Source organism: Vigna unguiculata, chromosome 11 (assembly GCF_004118075.2).
Source record: "Vigna unguiculata cultivar IT97K-499-35 chromosome 11, ASM411807v1, whole genome shotgun sequence".
Classification (NCBI taxonomy): domain Eukaryota; kingdom Viridiplantae; phylum Streptophyta; class Magnoliopsida; order Fabales; family Fabaceae; genus Vigna; species Vigna unguiculata.
In genome coordinates this window covers 34,257,875-34,277,247 of record NC_040289.1, presented here as the reverse complement: position 1 = coordinate 34,277,247, position 19,373 = coordinate 34,257,875, and the positions used below count along the sequence as shown (strand labels likewise).

The following is a 19,373-nucleotide window of genomic DNA, read 5'->3' as shown; positions in this document are numbered from 1 at the left end:
TTCATCACAACAATTTTTCTTTTTGTCTTCCTTTTCAAAGTTAAATTTCTTGGTTGTTATGATTACAAAAGAAATAAAGTATTGGAGTCCATCTTTTCATGGATGCTCTTCTGCATACATAGGTTAGGCTCGCCGTCCAACTTATTTGTAATCATTAACATTTATTTTTTTCTATTTATATTATATTTTTATTATATACATTTTTCCTTTTCTTTTTCATCTTTCTCAATTATTTTATTTTAAATTCATTCTAAAAATACTTGTTTACCATTGATGTTGCTGTTGCTCAATTTTTCTCTACTGAAATTCTCCAACATCACGTCATTAGCCAAAAGAGAAACCAAGAAAAACATAGACAAAATCAATTCATGACAAAAAGGAAAAAAAAGTATTATTTGTGTGTGTTTTCTAAAAATTTGAGATAATGAGTCTGAAAAAGAGAGAGAAAAAATGAAAGTTTAGTTATTTGGGTCAAGAGAAAGATTATGACTAATGTTTCTTTGTATTATTTTTTTTATTAAATCATCATTGATTATTTTATTTTATAAATAACAAATATATTTAATAATCCCTTTTGTATTAGAGAGGAGGGAATTAAAGAATTTAGTTTTAAAAATTAAAATTACAGTAGTATTATTCTCTCATTATATATCGATTATTTAGGGATAATTTTAAGTTGATTATTTTAGAGGTCAGACAAGTTGATTCATTAAACCTAATCTATTTTATTATTTATAGTACGTAAGAAGTTTAAAGATGATTGTGATTAAGAATAACAAAAATATTTGTGTCTATAAATATTTGTGGATAAAATTAACGTCGAATAGGTTAATGATACTTTAAATTTTTATCCAAAGTCCGCGTATTTCTCCTTTTTCTAGGTTTTCTTTCTTTTTCTATAATTTTTTAATTTTTTTTAATATATTTATAGTTACCACAAATATTTGTGAGTTTACTTTATTACGGGTTGGACAAAGAGAAACTACTATCTATGTCTATAGAGACTTATTGTTATCTCTAATTGTGATATATATTATGTATAAAGAGAGAAAGGAAAAAAGAAATTGCTAAAGAGTTTTGCTAAAATTATTAGGTTTAGGATGTTTAAAAGTAAAATAGTAATTTTAGAGATAAGATATTAATAAAATAAAAGTGTGAAATTATTGAGCACAAACTTGTAAAACCAGGTAATACCAAATTCAAGTTACAAACAAATATAATTATAATACAATCTAACATTATTCATAACATTATATTATTATCAGATTATAAATTTCCTTTTTAATAACAATTTTTTATACGTAGTTATAATTGTTCTACCAATTCAAAAAGATGTCCTCAAATTAAGTATATATGACTCATTTTTAAAAATTAACAATAATAATAATAATAATAATAATAATAATAATAATAATACCTTTCTTTTTATTATAAATTACTCTATAAGCAATGTGATGCTACCTCATCACTTAATAATAATACATGACATTAAAAACGTTAAAGATAACAAAATGTACGAATAATATATATATATATATATATATATATATATATTATTGTTTATTCAAAATCACACATTAATATTGTAACATCCATAAATTATACTATCAATAAATAATGTATTATATAATTAAAAATAATAACATATCTATTACAATAAATTATAAACGTATGAATATAGATTATAAATATTCAAAATATACAAATAATTGAATATTTTATCAGAAATATATTAAATACTTTAAAATTTATATATGTAATTAGAAATAATCATTTTTATTATAATAATAGAAGAAATGTAAATAAAAATAATATATGTAGTGAATGATTTAGTTATAAATAATGTTACAGATTCAAAGGTTATTTTCAAAAGAAAAAGAAAAAGAAAAAGATCTAATTAGTATATATATATATATATATATATATATATATATATATATATATATATATATATATATATATATATATATTCATATATACGAAAACATATGTAATAAAAACATGTAAACATCGAAAGTACAATAATAAATACACATCCATCTGAAAATAAATTATCAGGAAAAATGTTTAGCTATTAATATAATTGGCACAATGTTAAAAATTATTTGGTTCAAAGAAAACTAAAACTAATCATTACTTGAGTAATATAAATATGTGAAGGGTGAAGGAATGTAGACGAGGTGGAAAGAAAAATAAAAATAGAAAAAGTGTAATGCTTTAATTTCATTCATCAAGTTCATCTAGTATAAACAAATAAATAAATAAATAAATAAATATATATATATATATATATATATATATCATTAAAGTCTCAATTAAATCTTAATATATCTTTCACAATAAATAAGGTAAGGGAAGAAGATATTTATCATTTTATCTTTTTATTTTTATTATTTTTTTATCTCTTTATAATTATTTTTATTTTTATATTTACTTTAAGTGAGGTGTCTTAACCTCATTCTAACTTATATTTAGTTCTCGTTCTTATTTATTTATTTATATTCATTTTAGTTATGCATTAGTCCTATTTATTCAATTTATATTATCCTCTTTTATTTATTTATATTGATTTTCAATCACGTACTAGTCCTCTTTATTTATTTTTAGTTATGCATTAATTCTATAATTATATGATTTAACATCAAAATAAAATTTATGATAAATAAAAATATGATTTTTGTAGTTGAAGATATAATCTTGAAGATTTAAATGAATAGTTAGTATTCAAAATGAGATGTTCTTGAGTTACTTTGTTGGTCATGATGACACTTGGTTATCCTTACTAGTTACTACAAAATTAATCAAGGAACTGAAGATTCTACTATCACATTCCTAAATGCTCCAAATGCACCGATTATATTGGAGGGATAGATTGAAGTCACTTTTTATTTACCCCCAATAATCGAAGTGAATCCTATCCATAACTGTTTTCCTCCACATGTTTAAAGGTTAACCTACAAGGGAGAAACTGTAAATAATAATATTTATTCTTCTTCTAGTATAGAAAATATAATATGTACCAAATGATGTAAATTTAAGACACATACAGTACGGTAAGATATATAAATATATGTACATGTAAATATTTTAATTATGTTATATGTTATTATAAAATTATATATTAAATTTTTGTATAAATATAATATAAAATATAATATATATATATATATATATATATATATATATATATATATAATAAAAAAATATATAAAATAAAATTTGGTCGTCACATATATTCAAATTCTAAACCCCTTAACTAAATTATGAAAATAAAAACAATTTTGTGGAGCAGTTTGTTTCGTCATTATTTGTGTGTTAACGAGTTACGCACATTAACTACTTTAAATGGAATCCATACTTTTAAATTTAAAAAAGTAGTTTGTTTTTTTAAATAAAAGTAAGAGAAGAACTTAATTTGAAAGATTCGTCTAGCTAGAAAATCTGATCTGCTCATCAAAATAATATTTCTGGATAGTTTTCTTGATAATTCCATATCGTGATCATCAACCTACTCAAAATTCTTCATACAGTTTTAGAAAAATGCTAATGGAGTTCAATATTTTATTGCGATTTTTAGTTGAAAATAAGTAATTTTCTATATAATAAAAACCTTCCTATAATTATCCATATCGCAAATTTAGGCAACTGTTTATGGAGTTCAATGTTTTAATCTCATTTTGATTTGAAATAATTCTCTCTCTTCACTAAGAATAGCAAAACTTTCTTAAATTTATAACAAAATCAAGAATAAATCATTCATGACCGTCTGCATTTTTATTAAACTTTGTACAAACTTACTTCTAAAATTATATTAAAAAGTATCGCTTAACCTTTTTTCACAAAAGACTGAAAAACTCTACTAATTAATAAATAAAAGAGGATATTAGTTTTACGAATTAACTAATATTACTTTAAAAGATTAATTTAATTAACAACTTGGTGTGGGATGGAAGAAATATAATTTTTATTTAATAGAAAGCATAATAACTAAATACATCAAACTGGATATATTTAAATTCTCATGTTATAACATATCTTAATGTAAGTTATTTTTTTCATTTTCATTCTTTAATCATATTTATCTTTTTCTGTTCATTTTTTCATAGCATTTATTACTTTCAATATGTTCTCTTACCTTCCATAAACCCCCCAAAAAGAGGTTTTTTCTGATGGTTTCTTTTTCTAACTCAATCTCTTAAATATCCTCTTAATGGCCCTACAATGGGTTGCAGTTATACATACTCTGGCAAACTTGTTTCAGAAGAACACAGTGTAACCTTGCTTTTAAGGATAGCATAGTTTTACCTGGAAAAGAGTGAACTCCCCTATGATGTTGTTGTTTTTGTTGTTGTAACATTTGAGATTTAACCCACTTTTTAATCGTGATGCATACGTAAGACTCTCACACCTTCTGTTTTCTGTTGGAGATAGACACTGACATGACAAAACACGCTTCTTTCTTCCAAATCAACCATCTTTGACTAACCACTTAGGTTGTATAAATAAATTGCCGAATCCTTTGCTTCACTTCACTCTTTCTTTCTTTCTCTGCCTCTCATACCTTATTCTGCTTCCTTTTCTTTTCTCCAAATGGAAAAGCTCCCTCATTTACTATGCATTTTCCTGTTCATTGCTTTGCTCTTTCACGGAGGAAAGGTTGCAGCTTTCAAAACCCAAGATGGATCAGAGGAATGGGGATACGTTCAAGTCAGACCCAGTAAGCCACTGCTTCAAATTTACCAATCTTAATTCATTGGGACACACCAAATGATAACACTATCACAAAACAATTTTGTTTTATTTTTTGTGTTTTCATGTAGTGGAGCTGTTTTGGGTTGTTGCTGTTGATATTTAGAGTGTGTGTGTGTGTGGAGAAAGGAGTTTAGAGTGATATTGAATTGATAGTTGTAAATTGTTTTGCCTTGTTGTGTTGTTGTTGTTGTCATCACAGAAGCACACATGTTTTGGTGGCTTTACAGAAGTCCCTATAGAGTGGAAGATCCCTCGAAGCCATGGCCAATTGTTCTGTGGTTGCAAGGAGGACCTGTAAGTGTTACTGAATTTGGTTGTGTGATATGAGCAAAAACATGATTTTGAGGTTTTCAAACATTGAGCAGGGTGCTTCAGGGGTTGGAATTGGAAATTTTGAGGAGGTTGGGCCTTTGAACACAGAATTGAAGCCACGGAATTCCACATGGTTGAAAAAAGCAGATCTACTGTTTGTGGTAATGATCGTGAAAAGAGTTTCTATGAACCTTTTTACTCGGTGGCTCTCGATTGTGTTAACTCAATTTAATGCTTCTGGTGATGTGAACCATATAGGACAATCCAGTTGGAACCGGGTACAGTTTTGTGGAGGACAAAAAACTGTTTGTGAAAACAGATGATGAAGCAGCCACCGACTTGACTACATTGTTGATTGAATTGTTCAACAGGGATGAGAAACTGCAGAAGAGCCCTCTGTTCATCGTGGCAGAGTCATATGGTGGCAAATTTGCTGTCACTCTCGGTTTATCTGCTGTGAAAGCTATAGAAGCTGGGAAATTGAAGCTTAGACTTGGAGGTAATCTTCTCTTCAATTATGTGCATCTGTAAGATCAGATTCTAGATTGGTGTTTTTGGACTAACCAAAAACAGTTTTTGTCTGATCATTTACATAAGGAGAAAGGTTATTTACCAACTTTACAGCTCACTGTGTTGGTGGCTTTGTTTTCAATTTATGATAATTGAAAACAGTCTTTACTTGTTACTTGGATTAAGAGTGAATTTCTCTTATAAACAATATTAGAACAGAAGAAGTCCAAGAAATTGATGATTTGGGGTAACTATTTTCCTTTTGTTTAGGTGTGGCATTAGGAGACAGTTGGATCTCCCCTGAAGATTTTGTGGTACTCACAATAAATAGAATTTATCTGTCCACCAGTTTTTGTTGAACTTTCAAAGTTTTCAATATTGAATTCAATATTGCAATTGCAGTTCTCATGGGGTCCTCTCCTTAAAGACCTCTCACGACTTGACGATACTGGCCTGCAAAAATCAAACAGGTAAAATCAGTTTTCCATCTTCTCAAGTAGAAACAAACATGAATGACACAGATAACAAAAGAAAAATGGAAACTAAGTAACATTCTATGGAATGGTCATTTTCTGTGTTATCTAACAAACCCATTTTAGAGATCAGTATTGCTGAGAGGATCAAGCAACAACTTGAGGATGGTAAATTTGTCGAAGCCACCGACTCATGGAGTGAACTTGAATCTGTGATTTCCATCGAGAGCAACCATGTGGTACCATGATGTCTTCATTCAACATTTTATTTATCCTTGTTCCCTGTCTGACCCACATTGTGCTTTATTCTCTTCTTGCCATTACTCCTAAGAAATTCTATAACTTTTTGTTCACTTCAGGACTTCTACAATTTATTGGAGGATGCAGGAAGTGATGATGTTGCAACATTGGAATTAGGGTTATATAAAAAAATATCAATGAAGAGGTACTCCAGGTATCTCACTTCCTTGAGGTCAAGGTCAAGAACTCCTGGTGGTGAAGTTGATCTTGATACATTACTAAACGGTGTCATAAAGAAAAAGTTAAAGATCATCCCAGAGAATGTTACGTAAGTCTTTAGTTCTTTGAGAACAAAAAGGGTTCTCCAAATTTCACTTCAAACCAATCAAATTGATCACTCACTTAGCTTCTGTGCTGACAGATGGGGAGGGCAATCTGGTGAAGTTTTCGATTTCCTTTCAGGTGATTTCATGAAACCAAGAATCAATGAGGTAAGAAGAAAATATAAGCATTAAAACATGCAGAGAACTATGGTTTTAACCTTCAATAATACAATTAGATGTTATCATGTTCACAATCGTACCATAAATAGTCCATTTGAGCATAAAATCAACCTTTCTGGTAAGCTTAATTTCTTGAGTTCTTCCCTCTTATGATTATCATGTAGGGTTTGAGATCTTACATCAAACAGTAAAGAGACTAATTAGTCCAATTCACAGTATATAAATGATTAGTTTAATTCACATTATATAAATGAGTGTAAATTTTAAGTTATAATTTAATTATTTGGTGTTGAATTAAGGTTTTTTTAAGTGATGACTAGTAATGAAGTCAATGAGTCCAATTTACAGAATATAAAGAAAACAAACCTACTTTATAATATAGTTTTGTAGGTTTAAATTAAGTTTAAAGTTTGGTAACAATTTTTCTTTTTCTTTCCTGAATATTCACTGTTCTTTGATTTAAAATCTCAAGGTTGATGAACTGCTTGCCAAAGGGGTCAACGTGACAGTGTACAATGGACAAGTAAGGCCCCTTTCCAAAACTTTCATTGATAGTTTCTATGATAATTAATAACAATTAATGATGTTCATGATTAGATTATATATAAAAACAGGTCACCCTAATTATTTAATTTAACACTTGTTCCAAATTAATCAGATTATTGTATATGATTGTTTCAGCGACTTTGTTTTATCTTTGAAGTTTATCCAAATCATGTGCTACTTTTTATGTTTTAATATAGTTATCATCATATTGTGTCTCATTATTACAGGTTGATCTGATTTGTTCAACCAAAGGGACTGATGCTTGGGTTCATAAACTGAAGTATATGCATATTTTTTTCTTCTTATTTAGCCTTCAAGATTGTTAAGATTCATAACAAACATCAAAGTTTTTTAATGTTTTTTTCTTTCTTTGATCAATGTTTTTGTTATAGGTGGGAAGGGCTTAAAAATTTCTTGGCCAAAGATAGAACACCCCTCTACTGTGGAAGTGACAAATCAACAACCAAAGGCTTTGTTCAATCATATAAAAATCTATTCTTCTATTGGATCCTCAAAGCTGGCCATTTTGTAAGTCAACCACAATTATCTTCTCCATACTTTTTCATAAATATTTCTGAAAAAAAAACAAGTTTTGCAGAAAGTTTTTTAATTAAAATTGTTTTAATTTTTTCTTTTAATTAATTATACTTTATCTTCTTTGTGATTGACGTAAATATATAATACAAGGAAAATGCTGCTTGGAGTTTTTTATATGAATTTTAGTTTTTGTAGTTTCTTCAAGTATTAGTTTTTTTTTGAACTCTTATTCATCTTGGACTTCATTGTTAGGACATAGTTAATTCCTAAAGAACCAAAATTCGAGTGAAGTTAAATGGAAAAATTAATATGAAAAGAAACTAACTAACTAACTATAAAGTCTAAAATCCATTTCCTAGCAATACTAGAGGTTCACTTCGATTTTCACTACCAAAAATAGTTATATATCATGTTTACAAATTATTTACCGAGTGATGAAGTAATACATTGACTAATAAAAGTTATCATTTTAATTTACCATAACTTTCGTTGCTCAAATTTTATTTTGAAAACAATATGGCATTTTATGTAAGAAAATCAAAGTACGATTTATTGGAATTAATAATTTATTTTAATCATATATATATATACATATATAATCATAGCAAAAATTAGTAAAAGTCAATGTGTCATGTTTTTGTACATAAAATTGGAAATGTGAAACCCTAATTTACTTGAAGAATGTGTTTTTTTTTTTTTTTTTTTTTTTTAAAGTAGCTTCCTTTGCTTTCAATGAGAATCATCTTAGGATCACATTTTTCTAAGAATCAATTCATCTGTAGCTGTCAACACAATAAATTTGCTTTCAAAGATTCCTTATTCTTCTTTCTTTCTTTATCTTTTAAAAAAATCTTTTAGTTTTCACGTGTGTGATGTCAGAAAATTGAGGTATTATCTTTCTTATGCTTTTGCTTTACTTTCCTTAGAAACACGATCTCATTGAAAAAACAATCAAAATTTCCCAAAATTAATGTTTTTGTTACTTAATCTGTCTTTGTTATTTTCAAAAATTAACATTTTTAGTTTCTATTCTTTTCTGTGCTTTAAAAGGTTACCTTCCATACCTTTTCGTTTGATGTTTTGGTTAAAAAAACTGTCCTATTAATTGCTAGTTTACACAATCAATGAAGCATTAATTTTCCTTTTCCTGATACCAGTATAGATCTTAAGCATTTATTCTTGAGAGAAAATAGAAAAGAAAATTCTCTCACATGTACTTGATATAAAGCACTTAAATTAAGTTGATTTTGCTGAATTTTTAATTAAAAAGTATCTTTGACAAAATATTTGTAGTTTTTTATTTTTTATTTTTATATCACAAGAAATATATATATATATATATATATATATATATATATTAAACATAAGGTGAAAATTATAATTATAAATGATAAAAGAGTAATTAATATTCTCTTTCATTTATATCTTCTCGAGAAAAGTATCGAAGTGTTTCTTTTATTGGAAAATTCTTAATATAAATCAGTAATGTTTTTTGAAATATATTTTATACTTTCTGTTTCTTTATCATTGCCTTTTTAATAAAGAAGTATTTTTTGTGTATCATTTTTAAAATATCAAGATAATATAATTTTTTTCCTAATTATGTTTCTCGTTTCTATTTTATGACGTTTTGCAAGTTATTTGAATATTAAATAAAAAAATAAGTTATAATGGATCACTTATTTAAAATTACATTACAAATAAAAAAATTAAATGCTTTCCTAAGTTTTTGAAAGAACTTTAACAACTATTATGTATAAACAAAATCAACAAAGTAGTAGTTCAAAAAATTATAGTTCATATAAATTATAAAATGTGTTATATATAAAGTGATCACTAACTTATATTAAAACCGAGAAGGTAAAAGAGAAAGAGAATTTAATTAATACTACAAGATATGGCCATATTAACAAACTACATCAAACTTTTCTTTCTTATCTTTAGCTTTACATATTTTAGTATTTTCTATTTGTAAAGTAATTGATATTTGCCTTTTAATAATATTTTAAAGTAATAATAAATGATAATTGGGTTTTAGAGGTACCAATTTAGGTGAGATATCAAATTATATAATGATACTAAATATAATTTTAAAAAAGTAATCAATGTTTTGAAAATTTAAATTGTAATTAGTGATTAATATTTTTTTTAAAATATAATTTTATTCAATATTTGGTTACTAGTATTAAATAAGGACATTTTAGTTGGAATATAGTAATATTTTTCTTTCAATAGATTTTTCATAATCTACATGCATGAAACTTGAAAGATGAATATAATATTTTTTACGAAACCCAAAATGTTTGATTAAAAAGAGTTATAAAAATGAGAAAGATTTCAGTTGAATTAGTAGCAGACATTTATGAAAGTTCAGAATGAGATTAAATGGGATGGTGACTATTTTATTACAACTTTTTGTGGGAAACATTGGTGTCAGATTGTTGAGTTATGAGATCCAATGAAATTGTCTCTTCTGAAAAAACCAGATTTGTGTCTATGTGCTTCACTTATTTTGTCTGATAAAGAGTACACTGGTTTTTAATTTCAGGTACCCACTGATCAACCTTGTGTGGCACTAAAGATGGTGGGTGCAATTACACAGTCACCAGCTACTTGACATTTCCATGGAAAATAAATAATAAGATTAGAGTTTGGAAGATGGAGCAGGTACAACAAAAAAAACAAATTAGAATAGGATAAAGCATTGGATTGCAATAAAAAACACTCATTTAACACTGATGCTATTCATTGTTAATTTGTTTTACCATCTAATTCTTTGCCTAATGTCTTCTATTTTGTTGTTTTTTTTCCTCTATTTAAATTTATAATATACTCATAATCGTTTAATTCTTTTTTATTTTATTTTTTAAATGTTTACAAGTAAAATATTTTAATATAGAAATAATTAGTGTGTAAAATGTAATGGATTGGATCTTGTAAAAAAAGAAAACATTACTTTTAATAAAAATAAAGGGAGAAGGTTTTTTTTTTTTTTTTTGTTTGGGATGGGTACCTTCGCGATTCTGATTTTTAAAGGTAAACAATTATTTCTTCTTAATGTATAGGAAAGAAAGTTATGAAAAAAAGAAAGAAAAATAAGTGAAATATCCGATCGAAACAAAAAAAGAAATAAAAAACGAGGCTCAAAGAAAAAGAGTGTAAAAAATGATTAGTTGTTTCTAGAAGATAAATAAATAAATAAATCTTTTTGTGGATAGAGATCACGGGAAGGCAAAATAATTTTTAAATATTTTTAAGCGATAAAGTTCTTTGTTTTTCTTTCTAAGAAAATATTAATATATTTTACGAAATTTCCATTGTAATAGACAAATAATTGAAATTTTCAAATATCCTATGTTTTCTCTACTAGGATGGAAATTTGTGTCATCTATATGTTTTTTTATTATAGTTTCTTATAATGATTTTATACATAAGTAAATATTATTTTTATTTTATGTAATTGGATTTATCATATAAAATAAGCCAATTAAATATATTATATATTATATTGAAATTAAGTTGTAATAAAAAGTTTAATTATTAAACTTTTTGTCATTTAGTTATATTAACATATGAGTAATCTTTTTCTCACATGGAAGTCTCTTTCCATTATTTGGTATTTTTCTTTTGTTCCCCTTTTAACGGTCACTTTTATTTTTTGTTAGATCTAGGTGAAACTATCCTCAGCAGTTTATCATTTTTTTTTTATTTTTTTTCTACACTTTACTTTAAGTTATTTTTTCTTTTAAATTTAACGTTGATATATTTTCTTGAATTTTGTACTATAACTTTCAAATATATTAGGAACATCAAACTGAAGAATCTCTCTTGTATATTATTATAAGTTGTAGATTATAGATATGTTATATTGAAGTTAGGTTGTTAGGAAAAAAAATAATTATTAAACATTTAGAGTTTAATTATATCTAAATTATGAGCAATTACTATTCTTTTTTTCACTTAAACTATCTTTCCATTATTCGGTAGTTTCTCCCTCTTTTAATAGTTGCTGTTTTTTTGGTTAAATTTAGATGTAACTCTCTTTCAAGGGACAATTTATTTGTTTTTTTATTTTTTTTCTCCCCCTTATTCGTTTTTACATTGACATTATTCTTTTTAAATTTATACTAATTTTTAAATAGTATTAAAAATAAAATAAGAAAATAAATTGTTTACACTAAATTGAAGATTTCATCCTTAGAAAAATATTTATACGGATATTTGTTTTTATTTTTATTTTTTTTACATTAGACAACAAGAATATAAAAATAAATAAAAATCAATCTGACGCACAATATAAATAAATAGATTTCTTTTTGTATTTTATTAGTTACATAAAAATAAATTGAATTATACTTTCGGTATTTCTAAACAAGTCTCAGGATAAGAAACCTAATGATAATGACGTTTTTAGATATTGTTTATGTTTCCATTTGTGCTTAGTCATTACAATATGTTCTTATAAAAATTAAAACGTGTTCAGACACTTTATAAAAATAAATTTATTTATCATCTTTAATTGAAATTTGAAGCTCGGGCATTACATTGATGAAACCTGAAAGGAACTAGAGAGATCAGTGGTATCTAATATCTCACGAATCCCAAAAACAAGAACAAAGGTTTTTCTTTTAAGGGACATAGTCAGGACCACTATTATGATTGAGGCCTATTTACATTTTATTTTATTACCTCTGGCAACTCATATACATGTGTCCAAAAACAATTGTTTACTCTAAAAGTTGTAATAAAGGTATAGATAATATTCTAATTTTTTGGAGCTTAATGCAACCTTACAGATTATCCAATTCACCATTTTTCTGTCTAGGATCACTCACATTTTATAAAATGCATCATCATTTCAAGTCGAGCTAGGTCACAGCTAGTAAAATGTCAAACTCAGCTTTTTTATTTTTGGGTCGTTTTGACTATTAATTTATAAAATAAGATATGTTGAATTTTTTTTTGAAACAGGATCAACTCGTCGTGGGGAGAATGACATTAAAAGTGAAATCGTTCATACCTGACCGGTTTCATTCTTTTTTTAAAACAAAATGATATCGTCAGAGTGAAAATCAATTTCTGATAGTTTCATTTAATTGCTAACGAAGACTATCCTTATATACACCGGTTTCGGTTAATAAGTAACCGCAGGCTTGGGTGACGACTTCAATCTTATGGAAAGAGAGAAGAACAATATGCTAAAAAGCCAAAAATATGCGAGCTATATGAGTCTCGGAAGAAAGCATGTGCGCCATATATAGATCATATTTTGGATTTTATGCACATGGAACAACACAATTTGACAGTTAACTGTCAATGATCTAAGACAAAGTCTTGTTATGCGAAACTTGATACTCATATTTACCCTCAAAGATTTATCCAACCGTAGTATGCAAGCAATGGCTAATGAGTGTTTTAATAATGATTAATGCAATTATGCAAACATGGAAGTGGGGTTTTGGAAACTGTTTTTTTGTTGTGGTGGCACAGACACATGTACAAAAATTACGTGAACTTGAGGATGGTCCTTTAAAAAGGTGTTCAGAATTGATAATGGATATATACCCTAAATTTGCAACATTTGGCATCACCACCAAGTGGTACTCTTTAATTAAGTAGTATAAGAAATCGTTGGCTTGTATGACGACTTCAATCCTTTATATAAAGAAACTGGCTTTCGCTCTCACAACATTACTTTTAAAAAGAAAAATGAAATCGGTTGAAGGGAGGATGACTTCACCTTTAATGTCGTCTTGTCCCATAACAACTTGACTTTTTTCGCAAAAAAAAAAATTTGAGAGACCCTTTTTTACAAATTCAAGTTACAATGGACACCAATTACAAAAAAGTCTGCCAAACTCTTTTGAAGGTTGTTTAAATGTTTTATATACGGAATGATCTTAAGGCCATGACTAGCTATACCACCAATCTCGTGACATTATTAATCATACTATTTTCATTACTTTTCTGTTGGTGTTATAATAACTCTTTTATTTCATAATACCAATGAGTAGTTATTTAAAAAAAAAAAAACAAAGGACATAAATGCAATTAATTAATATTTTATAAAGCTATACCACTTAGTATATTTCTTTATTGTGAACAATTTCATGATATGGATATGGTTAGAAAACAAAGTATACAAGTAAAGAGAAAGTATTTACTTCATAAATTGATTTTGTAAATTTTGTAAACATAAATCGGTATTAAAATTTAGGTTTAATTATTCTTTTGAATCTTACTTTTTTGAAAAATTGTTAAGTTGGTCCTCCAATTTATTTTAGTTTCAATCTGATCCCAATTTTTTAAAAATTGATATAATTTGATTTTTTTTGTTAAATTTCTTGGAGTGAATAAAAAATATTTTATCAAAATTGATACTAAGATTATGTTAATTACACAAACAAAACAAATCATCTTTATTAACAACTTCAATCTTGATGAAAAAACTTGATTTATTTTAAAAAATTTAACAAAAATAACCAAATTGTGTTAATTTTTTAAAAGTCGATACTAAATTGAAACTAAAAAAAATTGAAAGACTAACTTAATATTTTTGAAGAAAAACCAGTACTAAAAGAGTAATTAAACCTATAATTTAGACTTTTCTATCGAATTTAAACTTTGTGCAGCTTCCTTTGTCTCTATCTCTTACCGGGTTATACACGATGGTATCCTTTCATAACAATATTGTGTAAGTTTATGTCCTTTGCGAAACCAAGTTGAAGTTAGCAGTATAAGAAAGTTCAAGTAGCTATTCCTTTGTCCCTTTCGATCTCTGTGGCCTATGCGCCACTAGCTCGTCTACTTATCTTTTGTTCCTTCTCACTCACTATGTGTGGCTAAATTTCTTAAAGAAGAATAAAACACCCTCTATTGTGAAAATGACAACACCACCATGGAATTTGAGATTGCCTCATGTGTGAGGGGGGTGCGTTTATATTTTACTTATTTATTTCTTTTATGCTTGCATAATTTGAATCAGCAGCACTGTTTCATGAGTGTATTGTCCCTTAGCGTTGAAACTGGAGTCAACAAGTAAGTTAGAACAAAAAAGATGACACAACGTAGAAATAAGAGACAACATAGTTATCCTGCTTAGAAAATAAGACTACTTAATATCTTTATATTAATTTTTTTGAAAAAACAATTTTGTTACTTGATGTTACTTTTTTAAAGAGTGTAATATTTTGTTAGAAAATAAACCAATTTAATATATTCAAATTGGTAATTTTTTTGTCAATGTTCGTCCTTCGTTTGCTGTTGATTATGCAATGTCATTCTTCTTTTACATTGCACAATGATATATAACTTTCTAAATTCGATCATACATTTATCTTTCAGTTTTGTTTCTAAATAAGAAACAAAATTATTTGTGATCGGATTTGTCTTGAAATAATAATGTACTCCTTCAAAATGTAAAATGTTTCGTTAATGTCTTTCACAAAACATAATATTTTCTATGATGGATAGGTGTAAAGGGGTTTTTAACACAACGCCTCACTTTTTGTGATAATGTATGAAACAAAAATTAATACAATACTTGTGAAAAGTGTGATAGACAAATTATTAAAAAAATTAGAAATCAACTATTTGTCTATAGCACTGGATTTGCGACTCAATGTGTAATCTATCCTACCTAATAAAGAAAATTATGGTTATTGATATACCTTCGTTTATAATGTAGCATGCATTTAAATCGACCTACTAGAAAATAATTACTTTTTAAACGTATATCTAAGAACAAAAAATTGATTTGTAAAACAACACAATTGCACAAGGAATATTGATTTCAAGTTTCGGTTTTGTTGATTTGAATATAATGAGATTTAGAGATATCCTAATCAATTGTACACAATTTTTACGTTTTGGTTTGTATATCTTAAAAATTATCCATTTTAGTTTTTAAACGTGCACTCTCACAATCATTTTAATCCTGGAAATCAAGTGTCCTATGACATAGCAAATTTTTCAACAATTGCTATGTTTTCATAAATTGTAACAGGGACGAGCGAGAGAAGAGTGAGAGCAAGAGAAGAGAGTTGTAGGTGGCTAGCTGAAGTTAAAGAAAAGTTATGACAGAAAGGATAAGGACGGTTATACGGGAATATTTCTAGGGACACAACCATGTTTTTCTTCTCTAAAATACTAGAGAGATACATGAAAATAGATCTGTGGGAGATTTTCCCAAGGTGAAGAAGAGTCTAAAATATATTAATTGAGAAGAAACTAGATAAATGGAAAAACAAGTTCACTTTTGTGAGATTCACAAGGTGGGTAACAAAAGGAAGTTAAAGAAGGAACTAAACACTACCATGTTCGGTTATGAAAAGATGAATATGAACATCCCAAGGTTTAGAAACAAAGATAAGAAAACAGAGTCTACAACACAAAATGGTGGCTAGATCTTAACAAATAACATCTTTAGGCAGTTTGGAGAAGGAAAGGCCAATGCAAGTTGAACAAAAGGAAAACGAAGCAAAAGCCAAGATAAGGTCCAGACTTGCACGATGAGGAGTAATGTTGAGGAGGAAAGGGGCAAATACAAGTGTTCAAGTGAAACACAATGTTGATCTCATCAATCGATGGGTGAAAAGATTGAATCATATTGTCTCATATTTCTTTTAAGAGATTATAACATCTTTTGACTAAGCTATTTCAATACCTAGCATACCTAGCTTCCAAGATCCTTTGTTTAAAAATATTTACACAAGTACTCGTTTAGCTGAGATATTTGATTAGCATCATCCTCTGTAATGACTATATCATTAACATATACTATTAAGTAGACACATTTTCCAAGCAAAGGTGTGATAGTAAATGATTAAATGATTTGCTTCACAAGGTTTTAGCCCAAAGGTTTGAACAAGGTAGACAACTTTTTCAAACCAAGCATATGGTGATTTGCTTGAGACCATATATATATATATATATATATATATATATATATATATATATATATATATATATATATATATATATTACACAATTGAGTTCCAATATATTTTAAATAGACACAATTTGGTCTCTTTTATTTAATTGACATTAATGTTGCACGAAAGGTGTCACGTGTCAAAATAAGGGTCATCTTCTACCTTAGGACCCCTCTTGTTCAACACGTGACACGTTCCAAATTTTAACAAGTGACATGTTCCAAATCTTGACACGTGACACCTTCTACAGAGTTTGACAAATGACACCTTTTCAACAGCATTAACACCCAATTAACAAAAGGAACCAAATTCACTCTATTTAAAAAAATATAGGGACTCAATTGAATAAAAAAAATAGGGTTAAATATGTTTTTGGTCCCTTAACTTTTAGTGAAAATTGGAATTAGTCCCTCTTCAAAATTTTGACTCAATTTAGTCTTGTAACTTTAGAAATGCGTGAATTTAATCATTTTAACCAAATTTTGTTAAGTTTATTTGACGTTTGAAACGTGTTTCATGATAGTATTTGAATTAATATTGAAGCGAAAATGTATCAAACTAAATAACTCAAATACTACCATGCAATATGCTTGAAACGTCAAATTACGCATTTCTAAAGATGAGGGACTAAATTAGTTCAAAGTTTCGAAAAAGAACTAATTCTAATTTTCATTGAAAGTTAAGGGACCAAAAACATATTTAACCCAAAAATATAGGGACCAAAGTTAAATATAAGACTAAAAATAGGGACGACTAAGAAGTGGACCTTATTTGCACCCACTTATATACTGTATATTGGCTTTATCTATAATCGATGTGAGACTTTCAATACACCCCCTTACGTTGAGGCATATACATCTTAAGCGTGAGATTAGACATTAATGGGTGGTCGAAAGTGACTCGATAGCGGGTGAAACAATAGACCCAACAAACAACAAACTTTGTTAGGATAAACTCTAATCCATGGCTCTAATATCATGTTAAGAAGTAATCTTTAAGCCTATCTCAATCCTCCAAAACCAACTTTTATGTTGTGTTTGGATCCGCATGAGTACTATTCATGCGGATGGAAAATGACTTGAAAATGTGTTTTGATCTACTTGTTTACGCCGATTTGATAGTGTGAATTTGCAGGTGAGTTGTAAAATATGGCACTCTATAAAATGAAGAGATGTGCAAGGAAAGTCAGATCATCGTATTAAAATTACTTTATTGTCCCTCTCTTTTAACAATTTAATTTACTTATATTTAATTATATGAATATTAATAACACTGTATATTATTAAATATATAATTTTAATTATTATAATAATTAGTATTATATAATAATAATAATAATGTTATTATTATTCAAATAAATATCTTTTGTAAATAAATTAATTCTATAAAATAAAAGTATTTAAATAAATGTGGAGCTAAAATTAAACTGTCTATATTATAAATTATTTCAAGTGATAATTGAGAATAATAATAATAATTTTAAGTTATTAATTGTAATATGAATAAATTATATTTTTGTAATTTTAAATAACATTTTTAATTTTATTTGAATATCATTTCTTCTATTTACATTAAAGGGTAAAATGGTAATCGTATAATTTATTCTATTAAAAATGATAATTTAATAAATTTTATCAATCACATCATACACAAACTTTTATAAACTTTTCACTCGTATCCACTCAAATCATACCATCTTTCCTTTAATCTAAACAATCACATCTTTACCTACAAATCAACTCAAATCAATGCAAATTCACTCTTCCAAATCCACACCCCAATCCAAACACAACATTATCAATTAAGCCAAATAAGATTGAGAGGATAAAATTATTTTATCTCTAGTAGATGTGAAACTTCCGATATGGACCAAATTATCAATTAAGCCAAATAAGATTGAGAAGATAAAAGAGAAGAAAAAGAACAAATTTTAGAATTTAGGTAAGAGAAGGGAAAACTTGACCAACTCCTAAGAGGAAACTTAGAACCATCGGCTAAGGTTATGAAATGAGAATTTTTTGGAAAAGGGATAAAGGTTATGAAATGAGAATTTTTTGGAAAAGGGATAAAGAACACAGAGGTACTACTAGAAAAGTGGTCATAAGCACCAGAGTCAAGTATCCATGTGTTTTGACTTTCCAATGATTATAAAATGCAAACCGTTGACAAGCAAAGATTTGCAAAATAATTATGCCTAGTTATTAGATTTCAACCTCATATTCTTTGTATTCCTCATCAAAGAATTTGGGTTTAACAACTTCAGTTTTAGAGATATTGGCTATTGTGTCAGGAAAGTCGTTTGAAAAGGAGTTCTTTTGAATGTGACCCACACTTTGACGATATGTGCATTGAGGACGTCCCTTGCCACCAAGTTCTCCTCTAGCATTGCGTCCTCCTCTTCCACGTATGGAAACCATGACAGAAGATTCCACCGACTCAGCATTCTTGCTATAGAGTGTTAAGACAAAGAAGATATATTGTCAAGCTTTCGATGGATGGATCTTCGTGACAAGTTAAAAGTCGATCTCTAACATGTTCAAATTTTGATATATGACATAGAGGATCAT

At 27.3% G+C, this 19,373-nt stretch overlaps 1 protein-coding gene across 1 annotated transcript; it reads left to right on the top strand.

Annotated features, from left to right (window-relative positions):
* The first annotated feature begins 4,257 nt into the window (after positions 1-4,257).
* LOC114168388 (serine carboxypeptidase-like 51) lies at positions 4,258-10,645 on the top strand. Its single transcript, XM_028053177.1, has 13 exons — positions 4,258-4,717; positions 4,952-5,046; positions 5,118-5,225; positions 5,323-5,563; positions 5,845-5,888; positions 5,977-6,044; positions 6,181-6,286; positions 6,407-6,615; positions 6,709-6,778; positions 7,263-7,313; positions 7,564-7,616; positions 7,729-7,864; positions 10,422-10,645. The coding sequence occupies exons 1-13, from the start codon at positions 4,591-4,593 to the stop codon at positions 10,488-10,490; spliced, it is 1,377 nt and encodes a 458-aa protein (XP_027908978.1). The 5' UTR covers positions 4,258-4,590; the 3' UTR covers positions 10,491-10,645.
* Positions 10,646-19,373: the final 8,728 nt, after the last annotated feature.